This window comes from Eutrigla gurnardus (assembly GCF_963514095.1).
Source record: "Eutrigla gurnardus genome assembly, chromosome: 24".
NCBI classification, from domain to species: domain Eukaryota; kingdom Metazoa; phylum Chordata; class Actinopteri; order Perciformes; family Triglidae; genus Eutrigla; species Eutrigla gurnardus.
In genome coordinates this window covers 11610742-11638350 of record NC_139935.1, presented here as the reverse complement: position 1 = coordinate 11638350, position 27609 = coordinate 11610742, and the positions used below count along the sequence as shown (strand labels likewise).

Below are 27609 nucleotides of genomic sequence, written 5' to 3'. Positions count from 1 at the left end.
ATATTTATAGAGCTGGACTACAACAGAATAACCACAATGTCTGAACGTGGAGGAACCTGCTCAGGTACATCATGAACAGGGCAACTGTAACCGTTTCCATGGAAACGTGAGTGCAGTGTGTAATACTGTAAAAGAAACTTGTACTGATGAAATCAGCATGTGGATAGTATTCAGTTTAGTGTTCAGTTCACTGGACAAACAGAACATTCTAGTAGAGGAAACATTCAGGGTCAACTAAAGAAATAGGACAAACCTGAAATGTGGATATAAGGAACATTTCCAGGCTCCACTGCCGTCCTGAAAAACATCTAAACATTCTGACCACCATTGTTTCCATGAGGTCAAAGGAACTTTTCATTTGGAGGGCAGAGACTTTTTATATGAGACACTAACTTTGTTTTGAAGCACGACTTCAATGTTTTGAGTGAGTTCTGACCTTTTGCAGGTGAGTTATGGTGTTGTGTTGGAACATGGAAGCTATTTAGACAAATCAGGTTCTGAGAATATTAACAAAGTTTCAAGAGATGAGCCAAAGATATTTAAATAAACTGTAACACCAGAACACATGTTTAGAACACCACAGCCTGCAGCAGTGACACACAGCAACATTACTGATGATGTCATAGATGATGTCACTGAGGGGCTTACCTGAGCAGGTGAGATTCAGGATGGAGGAAGAGGAGACTGATGTTGCACACTCCCTCGGAGTGGATCCAGAATAAACACAGTGAGACCTGATCCTCCACACAGGTCTTCTTGAGGACTCCTTTCTCCGTCCTACAGAAACAGCAGAGCCACAGTCCAGCTCTCTACAGACAACAGCTGCTTCCTTCAGGGTCCAGTCATAGCCATCCACTGGTCTCCAGTCTCCCTGTCTCACCTCCAGTGTTCCAGCACAGCGACTGGCTCCTCCCACCAACCTGACATCATCAGGCTCTGAACAGAAAGAAGAGAGTCGTCAGTGAAAGAAGTGAAGATTCTGCTTTCTTTCTCTCTTGTTCATTTCTCTATTTACCTGTTGAGTTGTGATTTCCTTCAACCTGGAGTCCTGGAGAAACACAAACATATATATTGTTTTCATTCAATGAAATAAAATCAACAAACATGTTTTCAAATGATGTTGAAGAGAGCGAATATCTGGTCGATGTGACCACTGCTCTTTGAAAGTCCTGTTTGTGTCCACTCCTATCCATCCTTCTGAGGACAAGCAGATGATGGAGGGAGACAGGAGAGAGACAGACAGCAGATGATGGAGGGAGACAGGAGAGAGACAGACAGCAGATGATGGAGGGAGACAGGAGAGAGACAGACAGCAGATGATGGAGGGGGACAGGAGAGAGACAGACAGCAGATGATGGAGGGAGACAGGAGAGAGACAGACAGCAGACGATGGAGGGAGACAGGAGAGAGACAGACAGGAGATGATGGAGGGAGACAGGAGAGAGACAGACAGGAGATGATGGAGGGAGACAAAAGAGAGACAGATAGCAGATGATGGAGGGAGACAAGAGAGAGACAGACAGCAGATGATGGAGGGAGACAAGAGAGACAGACAGCAGGTGATGGAGGGAGACAGGAAAGAGACAGACAGCAGATGATGGAGGGAGACAAGAGAGACAGACAGCAGATGATGGAGGGAGACAAGAGAGACAGACAGCAGATGATGGAGGGAGACAAGAGAGAGACAGACAGCAGATGATGGAGGGAGACAGGAGAGAGACAGAGAGCAGATGATAGAGGGAGACAGGAGAGAGACAGACAGCAGATGATAGAGGGAGACAGGAGAGAGACAGACAGCAGATGATGGAGGGAGACAGGAGAGAGACAGACAGCAGATGATGGAGGGAGACAAGAGAGACAGACAGCAGATGATGGAGGGAGACAGGAGAGAGACAGACAGCAGATGATAGAGGGAGACAGGAGAGAGACAGACAGCAGATGATAGAGGGAGACAGGAGAGAGACAGACAGCAGATGATGGAGGGAGACAGGAGAGAGACAGACAGCAGATGATGGAGGGAGACAGGAGAGAGACAGACAGCAGATGATGGAGGGGGACAGGAGAGAGACAGACAGCAGATGATGGAGGGAGACAGGAGAGAGACAGACAGCAGACGATGGAGGGAGACAGGAGAGAGACAGACAGGAGATGATGGAGGGAGACAGGAGAGAGACAGACAGGAGATGATGGAGGGAGACAAAAGAGAGACAGATAGCAGATGATGGAGGGAGACAAGAGAGAGACAGACAGCAGATGATGGAGGGAGACAAGAGAGACAGACAGCAGGTGATGGAGGGAGACAGGAAAGAGACAGACAGCAGATGATGGAGGGAGACAAGAGAGACAGACAGCAGATGATGGAGGGAGACAAGAGAGACAGACAGCAGATGATGGAGGGAGACAAGAGAGAGACAGACAGCAGATGATGGAGGGAGACAGGAGAGAGACAGAGAGCAGATGATAGAGGGAGACAGGAGAGAGACAGACAGCAGATGATGGAGGGAGACAGGAGAGAGACAGACAGCAGATGATGGAGGGAGACAAGAGAGACAGACAGCAGATGATGGAGGGAGACAGGAGAGAGACAGACAGCAGATGATAGAGGGAGACAGGAGAGAGACAGACAGCAGATGATAGAGGGAGACAGGAGAGAGACAGACAGCAGATGATGGAGGGAGACAAGAGAGACAGACAGCAGGTGATGGAGGGAGACAGGAAAGAGACAGACAGCAGATGATGGAGGGAGACAAGAGAGACAGACAGCAGATGATGGAGGGAGACAGGAGAGACAGACAGCAGATGATGAAGGGAGACAGGAGAGAGACAGACAGCAGATGATGGAGGGAGACAGGAGAGAGACAGACAGCAGATGATAGAGGGAGACAGGAGAGAGACAGACAGCAGATGATAGAGGGAGACAGGAGAGAGACAGACAGCAGATGATAGAGGGAGACAGGAGAGAGACAGACAGCAGATGATGGAGGGAGACAGGAGAGAGACAGACAGCAGATGATGGAGGGAGACAAGAGAGACAGACAGCAGATGATGGAGGGAGACAAGAGAGACAGACAGCAGATGATGGAGGGAGACAAGAGAGACAGACAGCAGATGATGGAGGGAGACAAGAGAGAGACAGACAGCAGATGATGGAGGGAGACAGGAGAGACAGACAGCAGATGATAGAGGGAGACAGGAGAGAGACAGACAGCAGATGATAGAGGGAGACAGGAGAGAGACAGACAGCAGATGATGGAGGGAGACAAGAGAGACAGACAGCAGATGATAGAGGGAGACAGGAGAGAGACAGACAGCAGATGATAGAGGGAGACAGGAGAGAGACAGACAGCAGATGATAGAGGGAGACAGGAGAGAGACAGACATCAGATGATGGAGGGAGACAGGAGAGAGACAGACAGCAGATGATGGAGGGAGACAAGAGAGACAGACAGCAGATGATGGAGGGAGACAAGAGAGACAGACAGCAGATGATGGAGGGAGACAAGAGAGACAGACAGCAGATGATGGAGGGAGACAAGAGAGAGACAGACAGCAGATGATGGAGGGAGACAGGAGAGAGACAGACAGCAGATGATAGAGGGAGACAGGAGAGAGACAGACAGCAGATGATAGAGGGAGACAGGAGAGAGACAGACAGCAGATGATGGAGGGAGACAGGAGAGAGACAGACAGCAGATGATGGAGGGAGACAAGAGAGACAGACAGCAGATGATGGAGGGAGACAAGAGAGACAGACAGCAGATGATGGAGGGAGACAGGAGAGAGACGGACAGCAGATGATGGAGGGAGACAGGAGAGAGCCAGACAGCAGATGATGGAGGGAGACAGGAGAGAGACAGACAGCAGATGATGGAGAGAGAGACAGACAGCAGATGATGGAGGGAGACAGGAGAGAGACAGACAGCAGATGATGGAGAGAGAGACAGACAGCAGATGATGGAGGGAGACAGGAGAGAGACAGAGAGCAGATGATGGAGAGAGAGACAGACAGCAGATGATGGAGGGAGACAGGAGAGAGACAGACAGCAGATGATGGAGGGAGACAGGAGAGAGACAGACAGCAGATGATGGAGGGAGACAAGAGAGACAGACAGCAGATGATGGAGGGAGACAAGAGAGACAGACAGCAGATGATGGAGGGAGACAAGAGAGACAGACAGCAGATGATGGAGGGAGACAAGAGAGAGACAGACAGCAGATGATGGAGGGAGACAGGAGAGAGACAGACAGCAGATGATAGAGGGAGACAGGAGAGAGACAGACAGCAGATGATAGAGGGAGACAGGAGAGAGACAGACAGCAGATGATGGAGGGAGACAGGAGAGAGACAGACAGCAGATGATGGAGGGAGACAAGAGAGACAGACAGCAGATGATGGAGGGAGACAAGAGAGACAGACAGCAGATGATGGAGAGAGAGACAGACAGCAGATGATGGAGGGAGACAGGAGAGAGACAGACAGCAGATGATGGAGGGAGACAAGAGAGAGACAGACAGCAGATGATGGAGGGAGACAGGAGAGAGACAGACAGCAGATGATGGAGAGAGAGACAGACAGCAGATGATGGAGGGAGACAGGAGAGAGACAGACAGCAGATGATGGAGGGAGACAGGAGAGAGACAGACAGCAGATGATGGAGAGAGAGACAGACAGCAGATGATGGAGGGAGACAGGAGAGAGACAGACAGCAGATGATGGAGAGAGAGACAGACAGCAGATGATGGAGGGAGACAGGAGAGAGACAGACAGCAGATGATGGAGAGAGAGACAGACAGCAGATGATGGAGGGAGACAGGAGAGAGACAGACAGCAGATGATGGAGGGAGACAGGAGAGAGACAGACAGCAGATGATGGAGAGAGAGACAGACAGCAGATGATGGAGGGAGACAGGAGAGAGACAGACAGCAGATGATGGAGAGAGAGACAGACAGCAGATGATGGAGGGAGACAGGAGAGAGACAGACAGCAGATGATTGAGAGAGAGACAGACAGCAGATGATGGAGGGAGACAGGAGAGAGACAGACAGCAGATGATGGAGAGAGAGACAGACAGCAGATGATGGAGGGAGACAGGAGAGAGACAGACAGCAGATGATGGAGGGAGACAGGAGAGAGACAGACAGCAGATGATGGAGAGAGAGACAGACAGCAGATGATGGAGGGAGACAGGAGAGAGACAGACAGCAGATGATGGAGGGAGACAGGAGAGAGACAGACAGCAGATGATGGAGGGAGACAGGAGAGAGACAGACAGCAGATGATGGAGGGAGACAGGAGAGAGCCAGACAGCAGATGATGGAGGGAGACAGGAGAGAGACAGACAGCAGATGATGGAGAGAGAGACAGACAGCAGATGATGGAGGGAGACAGGAGAGAGACAGACAGCAGATGATGGAGAGAGAGACAGACAGCAGATGATGGAGGGAGACAGGAGAGAGACAGACAGCAGATGATGGAGAGAGAGACAGACAGCAGATGATGGAGGGAGACAGGAGAGAGACAGACAGCAGATGATGGAGGGAGACAGGAGAGAGAGACAGACAGCTTAGCTTCTTTTTAAGTTGTGATTTAGAGAAAATGGGCCTGCAACCATATAAACTACATTAACTAGCTAAAGTTATCATTAATGTTAGCTTAACCCATTTAATCCCAAATTTTTCCCAGACATGGAAATATCCAAATCATATGTCATTACTAACCCATTTCAATAATCAATCATTACTTTTGAAAATCTTCATGGAAAATTAGGTGAAAAGTGTGTTTTATGGTCACAAAGGTGACCGGTGGGATAATGTCTATGTTAGCATATTTCTCCTTCACAGTCTTATAAAATACTTCTAAAATGTAAAACTCTGTTTCTGGCAGCATCTCCATCATCGCCACTAAAATACTTCATCACATGCTAGTGTGACTATTTTACATATCAAAAGTCCTCATACATCACCGATATGAATACAGAAAGCAAACTCAAAACATCTCCTTTATTGTAACATTGTGACTTTTGTAAAATGTATTGAAACCTTCATGTTCTAACTTTGTTCTAACATTTTATCTTGTACTTTAGTTCAATATTACTTTAGTGCATTCATTGTAACATTGTAATATTTAATCTGTAGACCAGTCACATGATTCATTTACAATATAGGGGTTATTCAGGATAGAGGTATTCTGCATTCAAGAAGAGGAAAGCATCAAACTAAACTTTGATATATACATGTATATATGTATGTGTGTGTGTGTGTGTGTGTGTGTGTGTGTGTGTGTGTGTGTGTGTGTGTGTGTGTGTCTCCCAACATAGTCCATATCTGACCCATCACTATCACCATCACTGAGGACAGCATCTTTCTCATGTAACAAGTACATGTACATCTAGATACTGTACATTGTGTTATCCCACTGGTCACAACATGTTTCTTCATTCTGTGACTTCAGTGAACAGAGTTGAGTGATTGTAAATACATATATCAATACTAAACATCTTAAAGATTATGTGTACCAGAAATATTAGTCTTATCTTCATATTAACATACTTTACTAAGCTTGTTTTGTCGGAGCTTTCATGCAGCCATCCTCCTCTACAGGTGCAACCAGGAAGTAATCAGCTCTGGTCATGTGACATTTACACTAAACATGCAACACTGCACATATGTCATTGAGAGGTTTTATTACTTCAATACTTTCTGGAAATGGATCGATACAATATTCAGTAATGTTTTTAGGACCTGTTAACTGAAAATGATTTCATGGTTACTATAGTGACCGATGGGATTAAATTTAAAGTGCACAGCTTAACCAATGTTAATGTTATTTAATTTACCTGACAATGTTCCTCTCTCAGCCTGAACCATCATAATATCAAATAAAAAGGATATAAATTATGATCTCTGGCTCCACTTTAATCAGGTAAGTTAGTTACGTCTTTTTTGTCCTTTAGGGTCAACAGCAGCTGGTTGCTAAGCAACGGGAGTGGCAAAGTGTGAGGGCGGGAACAGCAGGTGACTCAAACAGGAAGTCCTCTGTAGATCAGACCGTCTCGGCCTTCACGTTCTACGTCAGCTGTGTTCTCTGAAGGATGAGTCGCTGAATTTAGACACAACTATTGTGTTTCCTGTGACCCCTCCACAATAAAAGTGTATCTAGTTGAGGTGTTTTAATGTGAAGCAGCAGCATTTAAATGCAGCTCTGACACAGAGTGAACAGGAAACAGTGAGGATGATCAATCAGATGGACTTACACACAGTAACACTGATCACATGCTGCATCGTTTGTCACAAGTCTGAATATATGGCGGACTAACAACACCAACCGCTGCACAGAGAGATGCTTACTGAATATACATACAGTGATTGTAGAAATAATACATGTAACCACTTCAAAACATTCATTTCACAAATACTTATTTACAACAATGATAACTGCAGCTTAGAAAAACATAAGTAGACACTGGCTGCAGCCCAACCCTCCCACAGTAGAAGAATGGACAGATATGATTAATGATAGATACTGAATGGGAAGAAAATCACATTTTCACTTCATATACAAATGGATCAATTCACAAAAATATGGTCAAAATGGGTCTCCTTCATGAAAAGACACAGACTGATCTAAGGGAAGTAACGGATTAAATATGAAAGTGTCCTCAGCTAATTGAACGGTCATTTTAAAAGCTGATAGACAATCTCCCTACAAGGGTGTTTTCTCTTTTCATGTATTATTTTCCCACACACCCCTGCTCTATTTCACTTGTTCTAATGTTGGGAAAAACCTGATTCTTATCCCCTCCTCTCCAATGTTTTATTTTTTATTTTTATATTGTTGTATATAATTATCCATGTATATGTGTATATAATCTGTGTGGCACGCTAGTCCATTTATAAAAATTAAACTATCACCAAACCTCACCAAAAAGAACGCAGACATCGCCAGAAAAGCTAGTCAACTGAAGAAGGATGGCAAGATACAACACACCTGGAGGGCAAACTGCAGGATCTACATCAAAACAAGGCAAGGCAAGGCAACTTTATTTGTATAGCACATTTCATACACAAGGCAGACTCAAAGTGCTTCACATCATACAACAAAGTGAAAAAAATAGAAGAATTAAAAGAAAATAAAGGCAAATTTAAAAATGCATTACAGAAAGAAAGGAGAATAAAAACATATTTGCAATAATTAAAAACAGTGCAGACATTATAAGATTTAGCAGAAAGCTATGGTGAACATAAAAGTTTTCAGTCTAGTTTTAAAAGTGGTCAGAGTTGGGGCAAGTCTTACATCTTCAGGAAGTTTATTCCAGCCATTTGTTGCATAGTGACTAAATGATGCTCTCCCGTGATTGTTGTTTACTCTGGGAATCACTAACAGATTGGTCAAATGCAACACCAGAAGAAGTTAAAATAATCCAGATCAGGAGTAAGGATGAGTTGGAGAAATACAATAACTAAGGTATGGATCACGAACACTCCATAACTACAGCACAGCAGAGGTCAACGGTTCTTACACGGACTGAAAGTATGATGGGAATATCTGAAAGGATTGCTGAGCAAGGAAGTGTGGAGCTCATTACAAATCAACATGTGAATCATACCTTATCTGACCCGAATGAAGGAATTGATCCGGACAACCACTTTCTTTTAACATGACAAATGCACCGATTTTTTATATAATCTTGTATGTGTTAACAGGAGAAACAAAGGCGTAGGAGGAGTGGCCCTATTCATTGACAGTAACATCAAGTATGAGACAGTACAAAATATGTCTGAAGCTGTGGATCACTTATTGGAATGTGTGACAATTGAAATCTGTGTAACGAAAGGTAAAAATATAGTTGTAAGCTGTGTTTACAGAGCACCGGACTCAAAAATAGAAGACTTCAACGAATGTAAGGGTCAGAGGCACGAATCAGCAGACACTGTGTTGAGACGGCATGGGAGCATAACAAAAAAACATTCTGTACCCAAACAATAAGTTGAACCAGAAACTTGTATGGTCCAAGGCCAATGTCAGTGGTACGTAGCAGGATGTGAAGAACTCAACTGAGCAAATCGACACACTAAGGTCACTCGATTGGAGACTTGTCTAATACACACCTAATCTGTATGTACTGTCTAGAGCTAGACTTCAGCTCTGTATACTACCTACTGCTGTAACATGTTATGTCAAAATGCCATAAGTAAAAGAAAATGTTATGTCAAATGTATATGTATATATTATTGGTTTCACAGTCGTTCGAAAAAAGCATGTCATTTGAACCAGACCCCCCCAGCTTTAATTCATTCTGTCAGCCGCTAGAGGGAGCTAGAGGGCCATCAATCCGACCGTCTGAATTTGGCACACTTCCCCTCATGTGAGATGTGCAAAGAGTTTAAGAGCCTTCCAAGATTTGTACGCCATGCAGCCACGCATGGCGTTGTTCATTGAGCCGCTCCCTGCTGCCGTCGGCGAGCAGCCCCCTGAGCTGCAGCTTCAACTGTGCCAACTACAGGCACACCTGTTCTTTCAAGCAAACCGCAACAGAAAAATATTGCAGGGGGCTTTGGCACATTTCTACTACCCACACGGTGAGCTGTGTTGCTCATTCCACGAATTGTACCTTGCAAAACAAACAACAGGCTCTAAGTGCACGTAGAGGTGCGTTGTGTCGGCTTCAGTGAATATGATCAAAAATGTAAACAAAAACCTAAAAAACAAATGAAGTGAGGAACAAGTTTTAGGCCTATCCATGTGTCCAAATGTTTAGGTATGCTATTTATTTTGTTTACAAGAGGACTATGTACACTTTATTTTCCCTTTTGTATATTTTGTTTACACATTTACCTTTACATTATTTTTTATATGACCTCTTGAGTTCAGTGTTCAAACAGTGACACAAAAGGATAAACGATTATTATTATTTTATTACTTATTATTTGATGCATTGTCACTCGGGGTACTTTGTCCTTTTTCATTATATTTTCAATATTTATTCCAGTGAATTTCATGGGAATTAATAAAATGGAGGCTGTTTTGAATGAAATAGTTTTCACCATTTTGTCCTCTGATCAATATCATCTGATGTACATACAGGTACTTGTGTTTTCATCTTTATTTATATCGCAATATTGTGATACGCATCATATCGTGAGGTTCTTGCCAATACTCACCCCTACAACTAACCTATCCTGCATGTCTTTGGACTGTGGGAGAAAGCCAGAGAACCCGCAGAGAACATGCAAACTCCACACAGAAGGAACCCAAACCCGAGCCAGGAATCGAACCCTGGACCCTCTCTTTTTTAGGAGTTTATTTTGTTGTATTTATTAAATGAGTTAGCTATAGTAGGCCAATGAAGTGACAAGGTTATAATGGTGGAAGTGTATGTTGATATATCTGGCCCTCGGGTCGTGAGGTGAACATTTGTGTGTCCCTCCCTTTCATCAAAGCTGCCCTCCCTGTTCTGGATGAACTGCTTTTTACTTCCCTGTGATCAAAAGCAAGGAAAACATGATTGATGTATGAAATACTCTGAAAAAACAAACAAACAAGAAATAATAAATGACTGGAATAGAATGAAAACCTCTGATTGGATGAAAATCCCGTGAGTGGAGCCTGGCGGTGTTGATGTATGTGAGCAGTTTACTTCCCTGTAGGGCTGTCAAAATTACTCTAAAATGACGTTCAAATATTCCCTTTAAAAAAACACATATATTCAAACATATTCATATTTCTGGTTGTGCATTAGGCACGTCAATAACAGGACAAATTAATACAACGAGACATAACTACTTGTATTGGTAATTTATTTAACTTTAAACATATTCAACAACATATTACCTACAAAAATAAGGAAATGAACTGATGGACAAGCAGACCTCTCTCTCTCTCCCTCTCCCTCCCTCCCTCTCTCCCTCCCTCCCTCCACATATCGGTTTAAATGAACGACAACAATAAACAAATGTTGATCAAGAGTTTAGAGCAATTTAAGGTCGTGATTCTTGTCCTAAATATGTCAGGCTTCATTCAGTGGTTGAAACTAATATTATTAACATTAATTGAAGTTTTACAGTAAAGAACAGACATTCCCTGACCTCAGGCACACGCCCACCCACAAAGCAGACAGTCAGACCACTGTTGTTTTTTTTACATATGTTTCGAATATTTATATATATAATATAATTTTCACATTCAAAATTCTGTTTTTAACAACTATTCGAATATATATTCAAATTTAACCCTACTTCCCTGTGATCAAAAGCAAGGAAAACATGATTGATGTATGTAATACATACTAAAAAAGAAATAATAAATGACTGAAATAGAATGAAAACCTCTGATTGGATGAAAACCCCGTGGAGTGGAGCCTGGCGGTGTTGATGTATGTGAGCAGTTTGTTCTCATTTAGAGATCCAACACAAATAATATCATATCATCTTTAAAGCAGAGTCCTACCTGAGATCCACAGCAACAGAACCAGCACCAACAGGGGGTCCATGATGTGCAGGTAGACCGTCTGTCTGCCCGCCTGTCTGTCTCTGCTCTGATAAAGACCTGTGCTGTCCTCAATGTAGATCTGTGTACATGAAGAGGTGGAGCTTTACTCTTTACTTAGAAACATTTCTCAGAACTGCATTTCTGGGAAACCAAAAAACTTTTATCAGACAAGAATCTACCTACTGATGACATATTATATGACTGTTACTATGACAACCAGGAAACCACTTAGATGTTCCTGTGAGATTAATGCTGTCAGTGTCGTCTTATTATTTCCGCTCGATGTTTCAACAACAAGTCTTTCAGAGGAGACTGGATGACAGCTTATATTAACTGTTGATGGATCTATTGAATTTTTTAGTAATCAATCATTGAGTCTATAAAACACCAGTAAACGGTATAAAATGTGCAGCCCAGTCTGTCAGAAACCGAGGTGAAGTCTTTAAATGTCAGCAACATGAACAGCTTCATGAACACAATTCAATAACATTCATGAATATAGGCCAGAGATCTTCAACATGGGGTCCGGGACCCATAGGGGGTCCACAGATTTCCAGCAGGGGGTCCCCAACATTATTTGATCCCAAACCTTTTTTCTTACAAAATGTAAAATATGTTCAAAAATACACATGAACATTAATACAACATCTAATAAGCAAATATAAATGTTAATTGTTGTGTAAATGTGAAATTGTGATGTAGAAATGCCAATATAGATTTACAATCATTCTGTAAATATACACTGCTCAAAAAAATAAAGGGAACACTAAAACAACATAATGTAACTGCAAGTCAATCATATTTCTGAGATATCAGCCTGTCCAATTAGGAAGCAGCACTGATTGGGAATCAATTTCACCTGCTGTTGTGTAAATGGAACAGCCCACAGGTGGAAACGAGTGGCAATTAGCAAGACATCCCTATAAAGGAATGGTTCTGCAGGTGGTGACCACAGACCATTTCTCTGTTCTCGGCCTTTCTGGCAGATTTTTTTCTTTTTTGAATTTTGCCAGTGTTTGCACCACTAGAGGTAGCATGAGGCGGTTTCTCCAACCCACAGAAGTTACCCAGTTAGTGCAACTCATCCATGATGGCACATCAATGCACACTGTGGCAAGAAGGTTTGCTGTGTCCCCCAGCACAGTGTCAAGAGCATGGAGGAGATTCCAGGAGACAGGCCAGTACACGTGGAGACGTGGAGGGGCCGAAGAAGGACAACAACCCAACAGCAGGACCGATAGCTGCTCCTTTGTGCATCCAGCAGGCCACTGATGTTCAAGTTTCAACTCAAACGGTCCCAAATCGACTCCATGAGGGTGGTTTGATCATCTGCAGACGGAATTACTATCAACACGAGAGATGAAAAACTGCTGCATCTTCATTCTGACAGAGACATGACTCATCAATCCCAGACAATGCTGTTAGCTTCGAGGGGCTTGCTACTTTTGGTGCCGACAGGAGCAGTGCATTCAGCGGTAAATCCCGAGGGGGGGGGGTTTATGCATCTACATCAACAATAACTGGTGTAAAAATGCTAGGATAGTCTCAAGTTATTGCTCAACGGTCATCAAGCTCTTGACTGGTAACTGTAGACCATTCTACCTGCCCAGGGAGTTTAGCATAGTTACCATCATTGCTGTGTAGGTGCCCCCCAGTGCTAACAAAAAGGAAGCTATGAGTGTTCCCTACCGGACCATCAGTGAGCTGCAATCGGCTCACACTGAGGGCGTTTTTATTGTTGCTGGGGATTTCAACCAGGCAAATATGAAGACAGTTCTCCCACATTTCCACCAGCATGTGGATTTTGCAACCAGGGGAGAGAACACTCTGGATATGGCCTTCTCCACCATTAAGGACGCATGCAGAGCAGCCCCCCGCCCCCACCTCGGCTCTTCTGATCACATATCTGTCATGCTGATTCCCGCATACAAGCCCCTGCTTATCAGGGAAAAACCTATAATTAGGCAGGTGAGGATGTGGTCTGAGGGTGCCATGGAGGCACTACAGGACGGCTTTGAGTGCACGGATTGGGACATGTTTAAAGCAGCCGCTACATACAGTGGCGCCGCCAGCCGGAATCCAGTACGCACTGTGAGGACTTTTTTTGAAGGTGAAAAAAAAATTGATGGTGCTGAACCGGGGCCGGATTGGAAGATTCAGCGGGCTGGATATTTAAATTATGCAAATCAGCGGGTGACACCAAACAACGTCTGCCCAAGCAAGTCAGAGCTTTTCTTTCTCTCACACAGTGACCTGGAGAGACGGAGCCGCAGTTGAGAGGATGATCGCGCGTGTGTGCGTAATTATGCATAGCACGTGTTGGCCCCTCTCCACTACACAATACAGCTCGGCTCTAGTCTCGTCACCTCTCTGCTGCTGAGCACTGTGGGCCGAGCCGATGCATGTCTCTCTCCCTGGGCCGGGAGAGTTATCATACCGTACTGTGCGTGTGTGTCTCCAAGCGTGTGTGTGCGTGCGTGCGTGGAGTGCTCACAAGGGTGCGCTTGTGATTAGGGCGGGGATGGAGGGCACAAAAAAAATATTTGCACCGGGGCCTATCACCATGATATACGCTACTGATTTCACTGATATTGAAAACATTAGATTTTGTCTTAAAAAAGTATTTTTCCATTTGTTGTTGTATTTGCTGTTTTTGTGCGTACATTGAAATTGAATCCCGGCGGCAGCGTTGACAACACCCTCCCACAGCTTTAAACACGCACACAGTGAGAGAGAGAGACAGAGACAGCGAAACGTGAATAGTTACGTTAACAGCCGGGACCCGAGTGGTCATCTTCCCCTGCAGGTGTCAACGGTGCGTCCGTAGTTTTATCCAACACGCCCTCCACCGCCATCTGTTGTTCCGTCCGACGACGTTTAAAAACAAATGTATCCATGCTTACTAACGTTAACTTAACGTGAGTGACTATAAGCTGCTAACGCTAACTGCTAGAGCCAGGTAGCTTACAAACTATTAGCCTACTGTCTCTGTGTCGAGCATACACTAAAAGCGGGCTCACATGAGTGACGTTGACGTACGGACAGTACAGTCTGTTAATGAACCCTGATCAGTGACAGTTGTCATCGCAGCTGCCTGAATGCCGTTACGACGTGACGTGGTGGTGCTGTTGAACTCCGCACTTTTCCTGGTTATTTTGTTGTTGTTTTGTTCTTGGTGGTTTTATAGTAGGGCTAATAGTAGGGCTAACACAATTCTCGATGAGGCTATAGCCCAACCAAGCCCCACCCTGGCGCCGCCGCTGCCACTTTCCCCAACCATCCATGATGTAGCCGGACATAAAGGTCCCGTCGGGGCACGTAGGTTCACCAGAACCTGCACGCCGTGTTGAGAACACTCTGTCGATAGCATTCAGTGACCAGTTCAGCAACTCCATCGTGGACTGTTGGATTTAACAGTCACGATTGGTTTTCGTACCTAATTTATCTCCACATTGTTGATACTCCCTGCTACATACAACTGACATTGGACCATACAAGTTTCTCAGGTTCAACTTATTGTTTGGGTACAGAATGTTCATTAGTTATGCTCCCATCCCGTCACAACCCCATGTCTGCTGATTCGTGCCTCAGACCTTTTTCAACTCTCATGCAATAATCTGTACCGGTCAACAGTTGAATTTACATACTTCTTCTTAAAGCCACTTAGTGTTGCTGATTTTTGTACTTCTTCTTCTAACACATTCCATTGTCTAACACCTGTGACCGATAAGGAAAAGGATTTTAACGTAGTTCGTACCTTCCTTTGCCTGAAAATCATGTTCCCTCTAAGATTGTGTCTCTCTCTGTGTATGAAGAGTTTTTGCAGGTTCTGAGGGAGAGTTCTGTTAGATTCTTGGTACAACATTTGTGCTGTGCGATAGTTTATTAAGTCATGATAGCTTGCCTGATAGCTTCTATCCTCGGCTGCTAACGCTAAACTAACGCTACCGCAGCGTAGACGCCACTTCCGTGTTTACCCAGCTGTTTCTGTGACGCAAGTTTCACGCCAGAGTATGAAAAATGTTTGCTGAATTTTTATAAATGCTTGTATTATCAGTTCAACAAGTGTTGACAAGTGTTGACCTGATAATACAAGCATTTAATACAAGCAGCTTCACTTGTATCTGGATTGAGAGCTGAGCCGTTAATAGCAGACTGCTCACACTGTTGAGTTGAGAACACAGATATAATGATCCGTCTCATCTCACCTGAGCTGTCAGATGAGCAGGTGTACGATGAACCAGGACTGCCACTTGATGAAGGCCCACTAAATGTGAGGCTGCAGCCCTCGGAGGGACGTGGACTTGTCCTGCTCCTCTTGCTGGCCCTTTCAAGAATCTCCTCTCTAACTGCATTGGTGATGGGCTCAGTGTGGCGTCCTGCAACAACAAACACATGGCTTAGTTCGCTATCTACTATCTACTATATGATCGCCTGTGTGAGAGACTAATGGAAGAACCAGCATCAGTTAGTCAACATGCTGCAAGTGAAGACCAACCATGATGCAAAATGACACATTAAAAGCCTAAAAATACATGAACATTTGGAATGAGTGATCACAGATAAAGTTAGAGACCACAGAAGTTTGTCTTTTATTAAAGTCCCAGTTGGCAAGTCCGGTGGATCAAGGGAACTCTGTCAGATTTTGAATGTTTACAACTCTCAGGCTCCTCCCCCACGACCACAGAGCTCCTCCCCCTCGACTCAGTGCACTTTGAAATCCCTTAGATCACCCACCTTTGAAACGCGGGTCCGATGTTGACTCTGGTTTTATCACAGGCACTGTGGCAATCTTTCTTTTTTCCTTCTTTTCCACCGGTGTTTTCTTTTCCTTGGTTGTTTTGGACCTCCTCGTTACGTTTTTTAACCGAGGAATTGGAAGATTGTTGCTACTTCCCTCCGCCTCCCCCCTGTGATAGTGGTACGACCCGAGGGAAGAGGGGCTCTGTGTGTGCTTCAGTCTGCAGTTTAAAAAATAACAATTATAATAATGGAATTTCTTGTAGTGTACTTTTCATTCATTCAAAGTCAAGACTTTTTAAAGTTTTTTTAAAGTACACTACGACTGGGACTTTAAAAAAGTCCTTTGACTGCTAAATTGCACCCTCTTTCTGATGTACTATGCTTAATTTTTATTCATTGAATGAAAAGTACACTACAAAGAAAATCTATTATTATTATTGTTGTTATTTTTTAAACTGCAGACTGAAGCACCTTCCAGTTAGTCTACATGCTGCAAGTGAAGACCAACCATGATGCAAAATGACACATTAAAAGCTTAAAACGTGTTTTCATGAGTGTCCTCAAAATGTCCATCTATTTGTACGCCTTCCCGTGAGATCAGGTTGAGATTATCGAGTAAGAGACTACAGTTTTCCCAGGACTTTGTCCTCACTACTCACTCAGTTGTCTCCTGGAGGACGGACACTGAACAGCGCTGGTTGTCTTCCACAATGTAGAAGTCATGACTCTCGAACAGTAATGATTGAACGTAGTAAAAGCAGATATGTGATGTGTCCAGGTATCTGATCTGTGTCCAGGTATCTGATCTGTGTCCAAATGTCTGCTTTAATCTCTTCTCAAGATGTGGAACTCTGAGTGTTGTGACCTCACTAAGTGACTGTGGCCAGTCAAGTTGTACTCATTTGAATTTGGAATGTCAAGTTCAAACCAAAACACATTTGAACACAAAAATATATTTTTAATTTTAATTTGATTTGAAACAAATTGTATTTCACAGTGTACAAAAGTCTTTCAACATCCTTACATAAAACTCTTTTCCACTTTTTCTATGCATGAAAAGTCCCAAAATATGTTCTTTTATGTACAAGGTGTTACCATGTTCATCCTAGAAGAGACTGTTGTGCCTTCTACAGGTGGACTTATTTGTTATTGAACCGAAGGCAGATTTTTAGGATTTTCTAAACCTCAGATTCTGCTGTTAAGTCTGCTGGTCTGGTTGAAATGATGACGTACCTGGAGGGATCTGAAAAAGTCCCTTTGCTGCCGGCCATGTTTGTCTGCGGAAATAATAAGACCACACTGACAGCATTTATCTGATAGGAACATCTAAGTGGTTTCCTGGTTGTCATAGTAACAGTCATGTAAATGTCATCAGTAGGTAGATTCTTGTCCGATTAAAAGTTTTTTGGTTTCCCAGAAATGCAGTTCTGAGAAATGTTTCTAAGTAAAGAGTAAAGCTCCACCTCTTCCTGTACACAGATCTGAGGACAGCACAGGTCTGGAATGAGACATGATGTCCCAGATGTGCTCAATAGGATTCAGGTCTGGGGAACAGGCAGGCCAGTCCATAACATCAATGCCTTCATCATGCAGGAACTGCTGACACACTCCAGCCACATGAGGCCTAGCATTGTCATGCATTAGAAGGAACCTAGGGCCCACTGCACCAGCATATGGTCTCACAATGGGTCTGAGGATCTCATCCCGGTACCTAATGGCAGTCAGGGTACCTCCAGCAAGCACATGGAGGGCTGTGTGACCTTCCAAAGAAATGCCTCCCCAGACCATCACTAGGCCACCACGAAACCGGTCATGCTGGAGGATGTTACAGCAGCAGAACGTTCTCCGCGGCGTCGCCAGACCCTGTCATGTCGGTCACATGTGCTCAGGGTGAACCTGCTCTCATCCATGAAGAGCACAGGGCGCCAATGGCGAATCTGCCAATCTCTGTGATCTCTAGAAAATGCCAATGGCATTGCACGGTGTTGGGTTTTAAGCACAGGGCCTATTTGTGGACGTCGGGCCCTCAAACCACCCTCATGGAGTCGATTTGGGACCGTTTGAGTTGAAACTTGAACATCAGTGGCCTGCTGGAGGTCCTTTTGTAGGGCTCTGGCAGTGCTCCTCCTGTTCCTCCGTGCACAAAGGAGCAGCTATCGGTCCTGCTGTTGGGTTGTTGTCATTCTTCGGCTCCTCCACGTCTCCTGGTGTACTGGCCTGTCTCCTGGTGTACTGGCCTGTCTCCTGGAATCTCCTCCATGCTCTTGACACTGTGCTGGGGGGCACAGCAAACCTTCTTATAGTGTGCATTGATGTGCCATCATGGATGAGTTGCACTAACTGGGTAACTTCTGTGGGTTGGAGAAACCGCCTCATGCTACCTCTAGTGGTGCAAACACTGGCAACATTCAAAAAAGAAAAAAATCTGCCAGAAAGGCCGAGAACAGAGAAATGGTCTGTGGTCACCACCTGCAGAACCATTCCTTTATAGGGATGTCTTGCTAATTGCCACTCGTTTCCACCTGTGGGCTGTTCCATTTACACAACAGCAGGTGAAATTGATTCCCAATCAGTGCTGCTTCCTAATTGGACAGGCTGATATCTCAGATACAATACAGGGCTCCAGAGTGCGACCATTTTGGTTGCAAATGCGACCAAAATTTTTACGAGTGATTTTTATGAAATCGTAAGCACAGCATCTCGTTGTGTTCTCCTGATGGTATCGTGGTCTAAACCAATAAGAGACAGAGCTCGGGCGGGTCCTTGCCTCTGATTGGCTGTGGTCCTTTTCACTGCTGTAAATTGTGTCAGTTTGAAAAATGTGAGCGAGCTGAGCGGGTACCCCTGAGCTCTTCAATTTTCTTTGAAAATGAAGAGAGGCAGAAAGCCTGGCCCCGAGACAATTAATTAATTAATTAAAAAGCCCCAAAATATGCCTTCAGACAGGACTGGTTGAAGCAATTCCCCTGGCTGATGTACGATGAAGAAAGGGACTCAATGCACTGCATTTATTGTCGGGAGTGCGGTCAGAATATGGCCGGTAATAGTGCGTTTGTGGAAGAGTCTCTATGAAGGAGTGCGTTATTGTCTACTGCTGCATTTTGCATAAAGGGAGGCCGGTCAACATGTTAATTGGACATGTCGGGTGGAGCATGGACACGCACAGTGTTTGAAGGCCCACATTACAGCATGAGACATCATGAATAGGAAATTGTATAGTAGCCTATTCCTAATATTATTAAAAATGAATAGCCTAAGTAAAAACATAAGTAGGCTAGGCTAAGATCACATAAACAGTTTTCCATTTGCAATCTATAGGCTAGTGACCTGTAGGATCTTTTTATTCTTGAGGAATTTATGCTGCCACAAAGCAAGCATTTGCTGCGTTTGGGCATCAGTGTGCAGATTGGCTGGAGAAAACGGGTGCTCTGGGTGCTGATGGTGCTGCAGTTAACCTAGGCCATAAGGGGGCGTCATTATGTAAAAGGAGAGCGATGAAAAGGTGACCTTTTGGTGTTAAAGGCGACGCGATGAAAAATGTGGGTGCACATGAATTTTGTGCTGGTGCACCTAAAAAAAAAAGTTAGGCTCACCAGTGCAACCAATGCATACAGTTAGTCTGGAGCCCTGCACAACCTTGATTTGAATTGAATATCCAAAAAAATGGCTTGAGCTTTGCTTTCTTTGTAAAAGAAAACTCACAAGGTGATATATTGATACCTGTATTTTGTGTTTCTTTCTTTTAGTGTCCACATTGTGGAAAGTCCTTCCTCAATTCCTCGTTCCTCCAGAATCACATCCAGCGGCGGCACCCTGATGAGTACGAGACCGGTACGTCGCGCATTAAATCATTTAAGGATGTCTTGTGAAGATGTATTTGCAGCTGAAATATGATACGCTTCCTCACATTGTGTTGTTACACAAACATCTTGTTTTCTTTGTTCTTCTACGTCCTTCCAGAGTTTCGGCCAGTCAGTGAGAAGAAATCTCAGATCGACAGCCTCAAATCGGAGATCAGCGGTCTGAAGGAGCAGATTGTTCAGCAGCAACAGGACCTGCAAGCCAAAACAGCTCAGGTAGGAAAAACGTCTACTTTTAAAGCAAAAATGGCAAACTTCTGGTTCCTGCTCGTTTGATTTCCGTCGTGATTCCAGGAAAAAGAGCAGCAGTCCCTGCAAAAAGACCTGCTGAGAGAATTGGACCGCTTTAAGGCGGAGGAGATGGCGCGCATGGACAGAAAGATAGAAGACAGCAGGGACGGCATGCGTAGAGAGATGGAGTATCTTTACACCCGGAACATTCAGGCTCTCAATGTACGAAAAGAATACTTGGATGATCCATTTTGGTTCTCCAGCATATATTTTATTCAAACCTTTTTTTTTTTACTATTTTTATTCATAGGAAGCAAATCAGAATCAGACCGCCAAGCTTGAGAAATCGTCCGTCCCTGTTCACTCGCAGCCAGAGAGAGATCTGGACAACTACAAAGAGATGCAGATCCAAGCCATGCAGAAGCAGGAACACCAACTGAAGAAACAGGTCAGTGTCGAGGCCAGATGTTCTTTCCATAATTACAAGAGAATGAAATCCTTTTGAGGACACAAATATTCTCCTCTAGGATCAAAAGTGGGAATCCAGGCTGCAGGAAATAAAGGGCCAACACGAGTCTGAAAAGAAGCAGGTATGTGTTCTTATCAAACCTCATCATTATTATGTCGTTTACGTGTAATTTGAAGCCGTGAAACGTCGCCTCCCAGTTGCTGAACGAGCTGAGCAGGATGCAGACGTCCGTGGCGGAGCAGCAGGAGAGCGGCCGGCGGCTGCAGCAGGAGATGGGCAGGAGGCTGCAGGAGAAGGAGCGCACCATCAAGGCCCAGAGAGAGCAGGTTATAACACTTACACTCGCACAGCCAGGAAGTGAGGCGGGGGGTCAGCCCTTGTTCAGGATATCCTGTATTTGGCCTCAGATTGTGTTGTATTGAGACATGATGATACTGTATATTTGACAGGAACCATAGTGCACAGGAAACGGATACTTTTCCTGGAATGGCACCACAGTTTCCCATTACTCGCTAACAGCTGAGCAGCCAGAGTTCACAAACTTGCATTGTTTTAATAAAAAAGTTGATTAATACTTATTATTACTTTTGATTACAATTATTACTAGTCATTAAAGCAGATGGCACTGACAAAACCACCATTCAGTCAGGACCACTTTGTCAAAAATAATCTTTATTTCTTGCACAGTTTTATTTGGCGGTATGGTACTGTTCTGGGACTCCCTGCTCTTCCACGCGCTTGCGTGGAAAGCCTGAGGCAGGAAGAGCACCTTCCTGCCCTTTATGAGCCCTCATGAATGGCATAAGCAGGGAGTGTAGCAGCAGGAAAACCCAGAGCAGAGCAGTCAACATGAATACAATGACAGGAGGAGCTGGGGTGGAGGTGGGTTGCGAAGTGCCATCAGAGGAAGCAGGACGGAGGGTCGGGCGGGAGCAGTTTAAATACCCCGCTCTGAATGCAATTTGCCAATAGGGAGCGGAGAGCCATCAGCTGATCTGTACTGACAGCTAAGCTGGTAGAGCTTGACGTCGTGGCCTGCCAGAACTAACGCTACGCTTGATATCATAAATGCTCCTTTTCCCAACTTCCAGATGCGGAATATTTCCTCAAATCCACCCACCAAACTAGTGGAATTACCAGGTATGGAGACCATTTCAGTTCCTTTTTTTTTATTGAAGGAAACGTCATGTACGATCTCAACGCATGCATGTCTTCTCTGTCTTCCAGTCATCATCAGTGCACCAGCTCCGGAGCCTAAACCAAAGAGAGTTGTGCTCGGTAAGTGAGTGGCTGTCGTCTTATCAGGAAATAAGAAACTGTCACTCCCAGAGAGGCTGAGCATGCGCTTCCATGCATGAAGGATTTACAGAGACAGCCCCCCTTTAAAAAAAAACATTTGACCTGACTTTTATCAACGCCCTTTGACCTCATGTGCTGTCCAATTAGAGGAGCCAGTCTGTGCTCCTAAGCTGGATCCTATACAGGAGCTGTCAGAAGAGGAGAAAGGTAAAACAGGCAACGAAACCACCGGAGCCGACCGACTGCATGATGTCTGCATGGATGCATCAGTCTGTTGTGGGCAGCCTTTTTCCTTAAAGGGACGGGTTGTGTTTTGTTGTACTGGGATGTATAAGGTACTCCCTCTGCTACAGTGGACCCTCATACATCCCCACTACAAACAATCCAAACGATCCACTTTTCAGAAAGGGAGCTCCTTGTCTGACATTCGTCGACGTTGCCGATCATTCCATCCATCCGTCATCTGGTTGCCTTGTCTGCTGCAAATCAACTTGTAGACGTTCTCCTCTTTTGCCTGCCCCGCTGCAGACACATCCATTAACCCGACCTTGCCTTTGGCATCGAGCTTGCTGTGAAAGTTGACAAATGCATGCGTATCGTTTCCCCCTATTTGCCGCCTGTAACCGTAGCCTGATGGTCCAGATTAAAGGAGACCTCTTTTGTAGACTCGAGCAGCTTCTCTGAGAGGCGGCCAGCGGAGAAGAAGGCCGAGCCCGTGCCAGAGAAGAAGCCGAGGCTGACCAGCAGTGCTCTGAAAAGGAACCCCAACATCAAGAAAGAGATGCGGCCGGATCTGGAGCAGGCTGTTATGGAGAAGCTGGAGAGCCTGGGAGTCAAACCTGTAAGTACCTGCAGCCGTTTGTTGCCTCCGTTGAACTTGTTCAGATGAAGAATGCCCATCATAATCAGAACTTCCCTCGACCCTCCTCTCAGGATCAGAGCGGTCTGAAGGACAGAGTGCTCACTTCCATCCTGGCCAAGGTGCATTCAAAGCGGGAGGGCGTCGCCAAGGCGATGCCTGAATACTGGCGCCACCGGGAGGAGATAGCCAGCACTGTGGAGCAGAAGCTGGGCGGCGAGAGGAGAGGCAGCGACCCTGCTCCCGAGTCTCAGTCCAGATCCAGGCAATCGGTTCAAGGCGAGTCATCAAAAAGCCTCTTAGCACGTGAGATCATCTCCCCTAAGTTCTAGGAACCACACTGTACTACTTTGTACGACTAGCTTGTCATCCATGCATTAGCGGCTTGTAATTGGTTTTGACTGTGTGCACACATCACTATCGGTCTAATCTGGGAAAGCTTGTTTGCTGCCACATAAACTAACATAAGCTCTGACACACAGTCTGTGTCTGATCCTCTAATAGTGTTTTTGTCTGCGTGCAGTGTTGCAGATCCGCCCTCGATCCAGCAGCCTGCCGTCCAGAGCCACCCAGGTGATGTCTGGACCTGCAGTCAAACAGGCCAAGACGCCCCAGCCGGCACCCAGGATCAGGACCGCCGTCCAACCCAAGACCTCTACGCCCAACGTCAAGTCCGCTCTGAGGACCTTCACATCCAAGTAAAGAGAAACTGGATAAAATAACATGCTTTCTGTAGGTTGAAGTTGAACGATGTGTTAAAATCGGTTTCTGTGATTCTCGAGGACCCCTCCTTTCAGTTCAGATGAGGAATCGGAAGAAGAGGACACGGATATTGAGGAGGAAAAACCCCCAAAACACCAGAGGGGTAAATCGCCACAGTCGAGACTAAACCAGGTCCAAATCAGACCAAGCAAAGCCAGGCCGGCTCCAGCCAGACACTCCTCCAGCCCCCAGCTGGCTAGGGGGTCGCTCGGTGGTGGGACCAAGACCACGGTGACGAAGATGGGCAGCGACGAGGAGGACGAGTGGTCGGAGCTCAGTGAGCTTCAGGAGATTGACCCGAAACGTCTCCAGAGTTACAAAGACCAGAACGGCAACGTGGATAAGAGGAACTCTGGCAAAGGCAAGTGTTCTGTTCTGAGTCCAGGTTTTTTAGTTTAGTTTTTCATTCATGGTAAACAAAACTCTGAAAACCTGAGAAATCAAGGATAGTATTTAGAAATGTCAACTTGCATTAATGAGAATGTATTTTATGAATTCTTTTAGAGAACAAAATCAGTGACCTGGCTCGAAAAATGGAGAAGCAGTTTGCAGAGAGAGCAATAAAGAAACCAGCAGGGGGCATCAGTGTGTTTCCAGAGAGGCAGGACGAGGTCCAGGAACTCACGGTGAGCTTCACAAGTGGTGTCATTGTGATGTGGTGGAAAAGCCGTGTCGGCCGTGTATGAATGACGTTTCTGTGGTGACAGTGCACAGATCTAGAGGAGAGCAGTGAGTGGATGGTGTCCTCCTTAGAGGACAGACAGGAAGTGTCCAAACCAGCCCCGGGCTCTGGACCAATGAGGAAGAGCCTGGACTCCCCCAGCACCAGTGTCTGGGGAACCTCCACAGGAAAGGGAGCCAAATCAGGTCAGCCCCAGTCATAACTTAATTATCTAATTTTTTTTTGTTACTGTAATGGTAGTATTAAATCCTCCTATCGGTACTCTGTATCAGCAAGTACTGAAATACAAGTACCAGCACTTTGTCTAACTCTTAATAATTCATGTCGATGAATTATGTCAGGCTTGTCGTCTTTATTTCATGGGCTGTATATTGAAACAAAAACATGGCGCATTTGGGTACTGACAGGGATGCCGGTTACCGCGGCAACACTTGGTGCTGTAACCCTGCTGTGTTGTGCCCGGCAGGTCTGACCGAAGCCGGAACAGGAAGCACCCTGAAGAGCAGCCTGTGCTCCCTCAGCGACTTCAGCGACTCTGAGGACATTAGCAGTAAATACAATAAACACTACAGCTGAGTACAGGTGATGCAGCTCTACGTCAAGCACAGACACAAAGACCTCCACTCTTCAGACACCTCCAGTCCATCCTACTCTTCTTATATGGAAGCTGTGATACAGAGAGAGAGCAATATGAAACAAAGGGACATCTGGGCATAAAAGAGCATTTTATAAATAAGAGAAATGAGATATTCCTGACTCACCTTATGCCTTGTGCAAATCCTTTACTTGCCTTAGACCATTTCAACCCCTGTATATTCACTGAAAATCTAACCCACACCCACACCAGATGAGATGCCTAATGTAGTTTGTGTAACGTTTTGTAAATCACATTTTTATAATGCCTTCATGTGTTACATTAAGAAACGAGATGTGCTTTTTGTATAGAAAATAATTATACCAGCAATAAACGATTTCTGTGGGCTACACACACGACACACGCCGTCGAGATTCTGTTTTTTTCTTCAACCAAGCACAATAACCACAAACTGATTCATTACTTATTTGTCACAATCTCATTTAGTGTTCAATAGATGATTTTTTTTCAGCCACGTTAAAAGTTATAATTGATGTAAAAAGCAAAATAGGAATAAAGACATGTATCTGTTGTATTGCTGTACAAAATTCAGGATATATAAGTATATGATCTATGAAATGATCTATGAATGTGATCACCTTATTAAAGAACTACCCAACAGTAGTTAAAGTTTAAGTTATCTAAACTTACCAATGTAGTTTAGTTATCTAAACATATCTGTGGCTTTGTTGTCTCAACCTAACTATGTGGTTTTGTTTTTCGCTAAGACCAGAGCAGGGTCCCGACGGCGCGCCACAAACCTGAGCCGTTCTTTCTGTTCCGTCGCTCTTCATTTTCCCGTCGTCATGGTTACAGACGGACCTGGGCAAAGTGATGCTGGAGGATTACTTTCAGCCGTTAGTGAGCCCGGGTCTCTTTTAACATGACTCTGTACCTCCGTTTTGTAATGCCGAACATGCTGCTCACTTGGACATGTGACAGAGCTCTAGGGAAGGTCAAAAGGTCAACCCCATCCTGGCAAGGAAAGGCGTTTTCATCCATGGGTTCAAATCCCGACGGTTGCATTCTGAAAGATTGAAACTGATGAAGGTCTACACGTATTCAGTGTTGTGAAAACATGCGAAATAAAGATGACAGCCTTTTTTTCCAACTCGTATCGACTCGTGATCCTGATTTGAGTCCACGGAGCCCGGAATCTTCCATCTGGTCTGCTGGATTTACTCTGTCGCATGATGTCGCACAACATGCAAATTCTGGGAACATCGTGAAATCTGTAGCATAAATGAAGCATTAAGCTCAGTTTTACCCATTTAAGCTAGTGAGCTAACTGCTAGCATGTTGGCTATTGTTACGATTACAGTTAAGTTCTCTAATAGTGACATAATGTTAGCGATTAGCATTAGCAATGTATTATATTAACACTATATGTAGAATTAAAATACTTGGTACTTGAAGGCAGAGTAGGTTAATCGGGAAAACCAGAGACTTTGAACGCATCGCCTTTAGTGCCGTCATAACCATGCTGAACCTATAGGTGGCAGTATAACGAGTATGTAAATGTTAAATGTTGATGAATGCCTCTTCCTTGCATTTGTCATGTTGATTCATTTCCAAATGATACAATTGTATTTTATTGCTTTATTTTATCCGTTTTTAAAGTGTACTTGTATATATTTTTTTAAATATTGTTTGAACCGGTTAAACAATTCAAACCGGTATCCAATAACAACAATAGAATACGCCTATGTCACATGGAACAGGTTGGATCAAAGGCCACGGAGAGCTTCAAGCAGACTCTCCAGGAGAAGGGGGAGCAGTGGGAGACCACCGAGAGCTCCTTGAGGTCCCAGCTGGACCACCTTCAGAGCCAGAGCCCCAAGAAGAAGAAGTCTTGGTTCAGAAAGGTCATGCCTGGCTCCAGAGGTCCACGCTGAGGTCAGGAAGCACATATATTCTAACTGAATGTATATATCATTTAGAAATGAATGTACATAAACTTTTTCAGTCCAAATCCTGGTGAGCAGCAGACTGAGCTCTATCTTACTGACAGCAGCAACACTTGCAACCCCAGGTAACCCCTCTGAACACCAGCCAGCAAGCAGAGAGGAATGCCAGCGCCAAATGATTATTATTATATATCATTATTATAAGTATTACTACTATCTCATGCTACAAATAGACAATGGTGGTGTAGTGGGTAACGAATAAGACACATTATCAAAGTGTTGATGCCATGGTTCAAATCCAGGTTTGAATTTTACCGAATGACTTATTTTCTACCTTGAGTTCAGCACTATTTATGAAAGGCACACTCACACACATGTATCACCAAGATGACTTTAATTCTCAAATGATTTGATGTTGGATCGGCACATGAAGCAAACATCTCATGTTAGGTTGACTGGAAACTCTTTGACTTTCTTCATTATTTCATTCACCACTAGGGGTCCCTAGCGTACTTATTTGAAGCTTTGGGTGGTTCATCTGGCTGAGAGGCTTTGATGTTTCATGAGGCTTCATCTCACCATCACTACCTTCAACACAACAGGTTTCCCACACATCCTCACTCAACACCATCTTCCCCCAAATGACCCGCTTAAATCCCCCCAGCACCTCCTTT

General features: G+C 44.6%; 3 protein-coding genes across 3 annotated transcripts in view; 2 read left to right on the top strand and 1 right to left on the bottom strand.

Moving 5' to 3' along the window:
* The window catches only part of LOC311010012 (scavenger receptor cysteine-rich type 1 protein M130-like), a gene marked incomplete at both ends in the record, with an annotated part of 28544 nt that extends 11589 nt beyond the window's left edge, over positions 1–16955 (bottom strand). The window contains 2 exons of the mRNA XM_084004495.1: positions 15698–15868; positions 16892–16955. Coding sequence (XP_083860621.1) covers positions 15698–15868; positions 16892–16955 — 235 coding nt within the window. The remainder of the gene's footprint in view (positions 1–15697; positions 15869–16891) is intronic.
* LOC311010064 (scavenger receptor cysteine-rich type 1 protein M130-like) overlaps positions 1–27609 on the top strand; it is a gene marked incomplete at its 5' end in the record, with an annotated part of 423347 nt that overhangs the window by 354919 nt on the left and 40819 nt on the right. The gene's annotated exons all lie outside the window — the stretch shown is intronic.
* LOC311010011 (cilium assembly protein DZIP1-like) lies at positions 17457–25437 on the top strand (the record flags this gene model as incomplete). Its single annotated transcript, XM_084004494.1, has 17 exons — positions 17457–17507; positions 19979–20063; positions 20193–20308; positions 20387–20545; positions 20634–20771; positions 20851–20913; positions 20990–21118; positions 21884–21932; positions 22020–22070; positions 22239–22298; positions 22757–22932; positions 23025–23229; positions 23474–23648; positions 23733–24073; positions 24217–24338; positions 24420–24579; positions 24861–25437. 17 exons carry the CDS (start codon positions 17457–17459, stop codon positions 24968–24970), a joined length of 2190 nt encoding a protein of 729 aa, XP_083860620.1. The 3' UTR covers positions 24971–25437.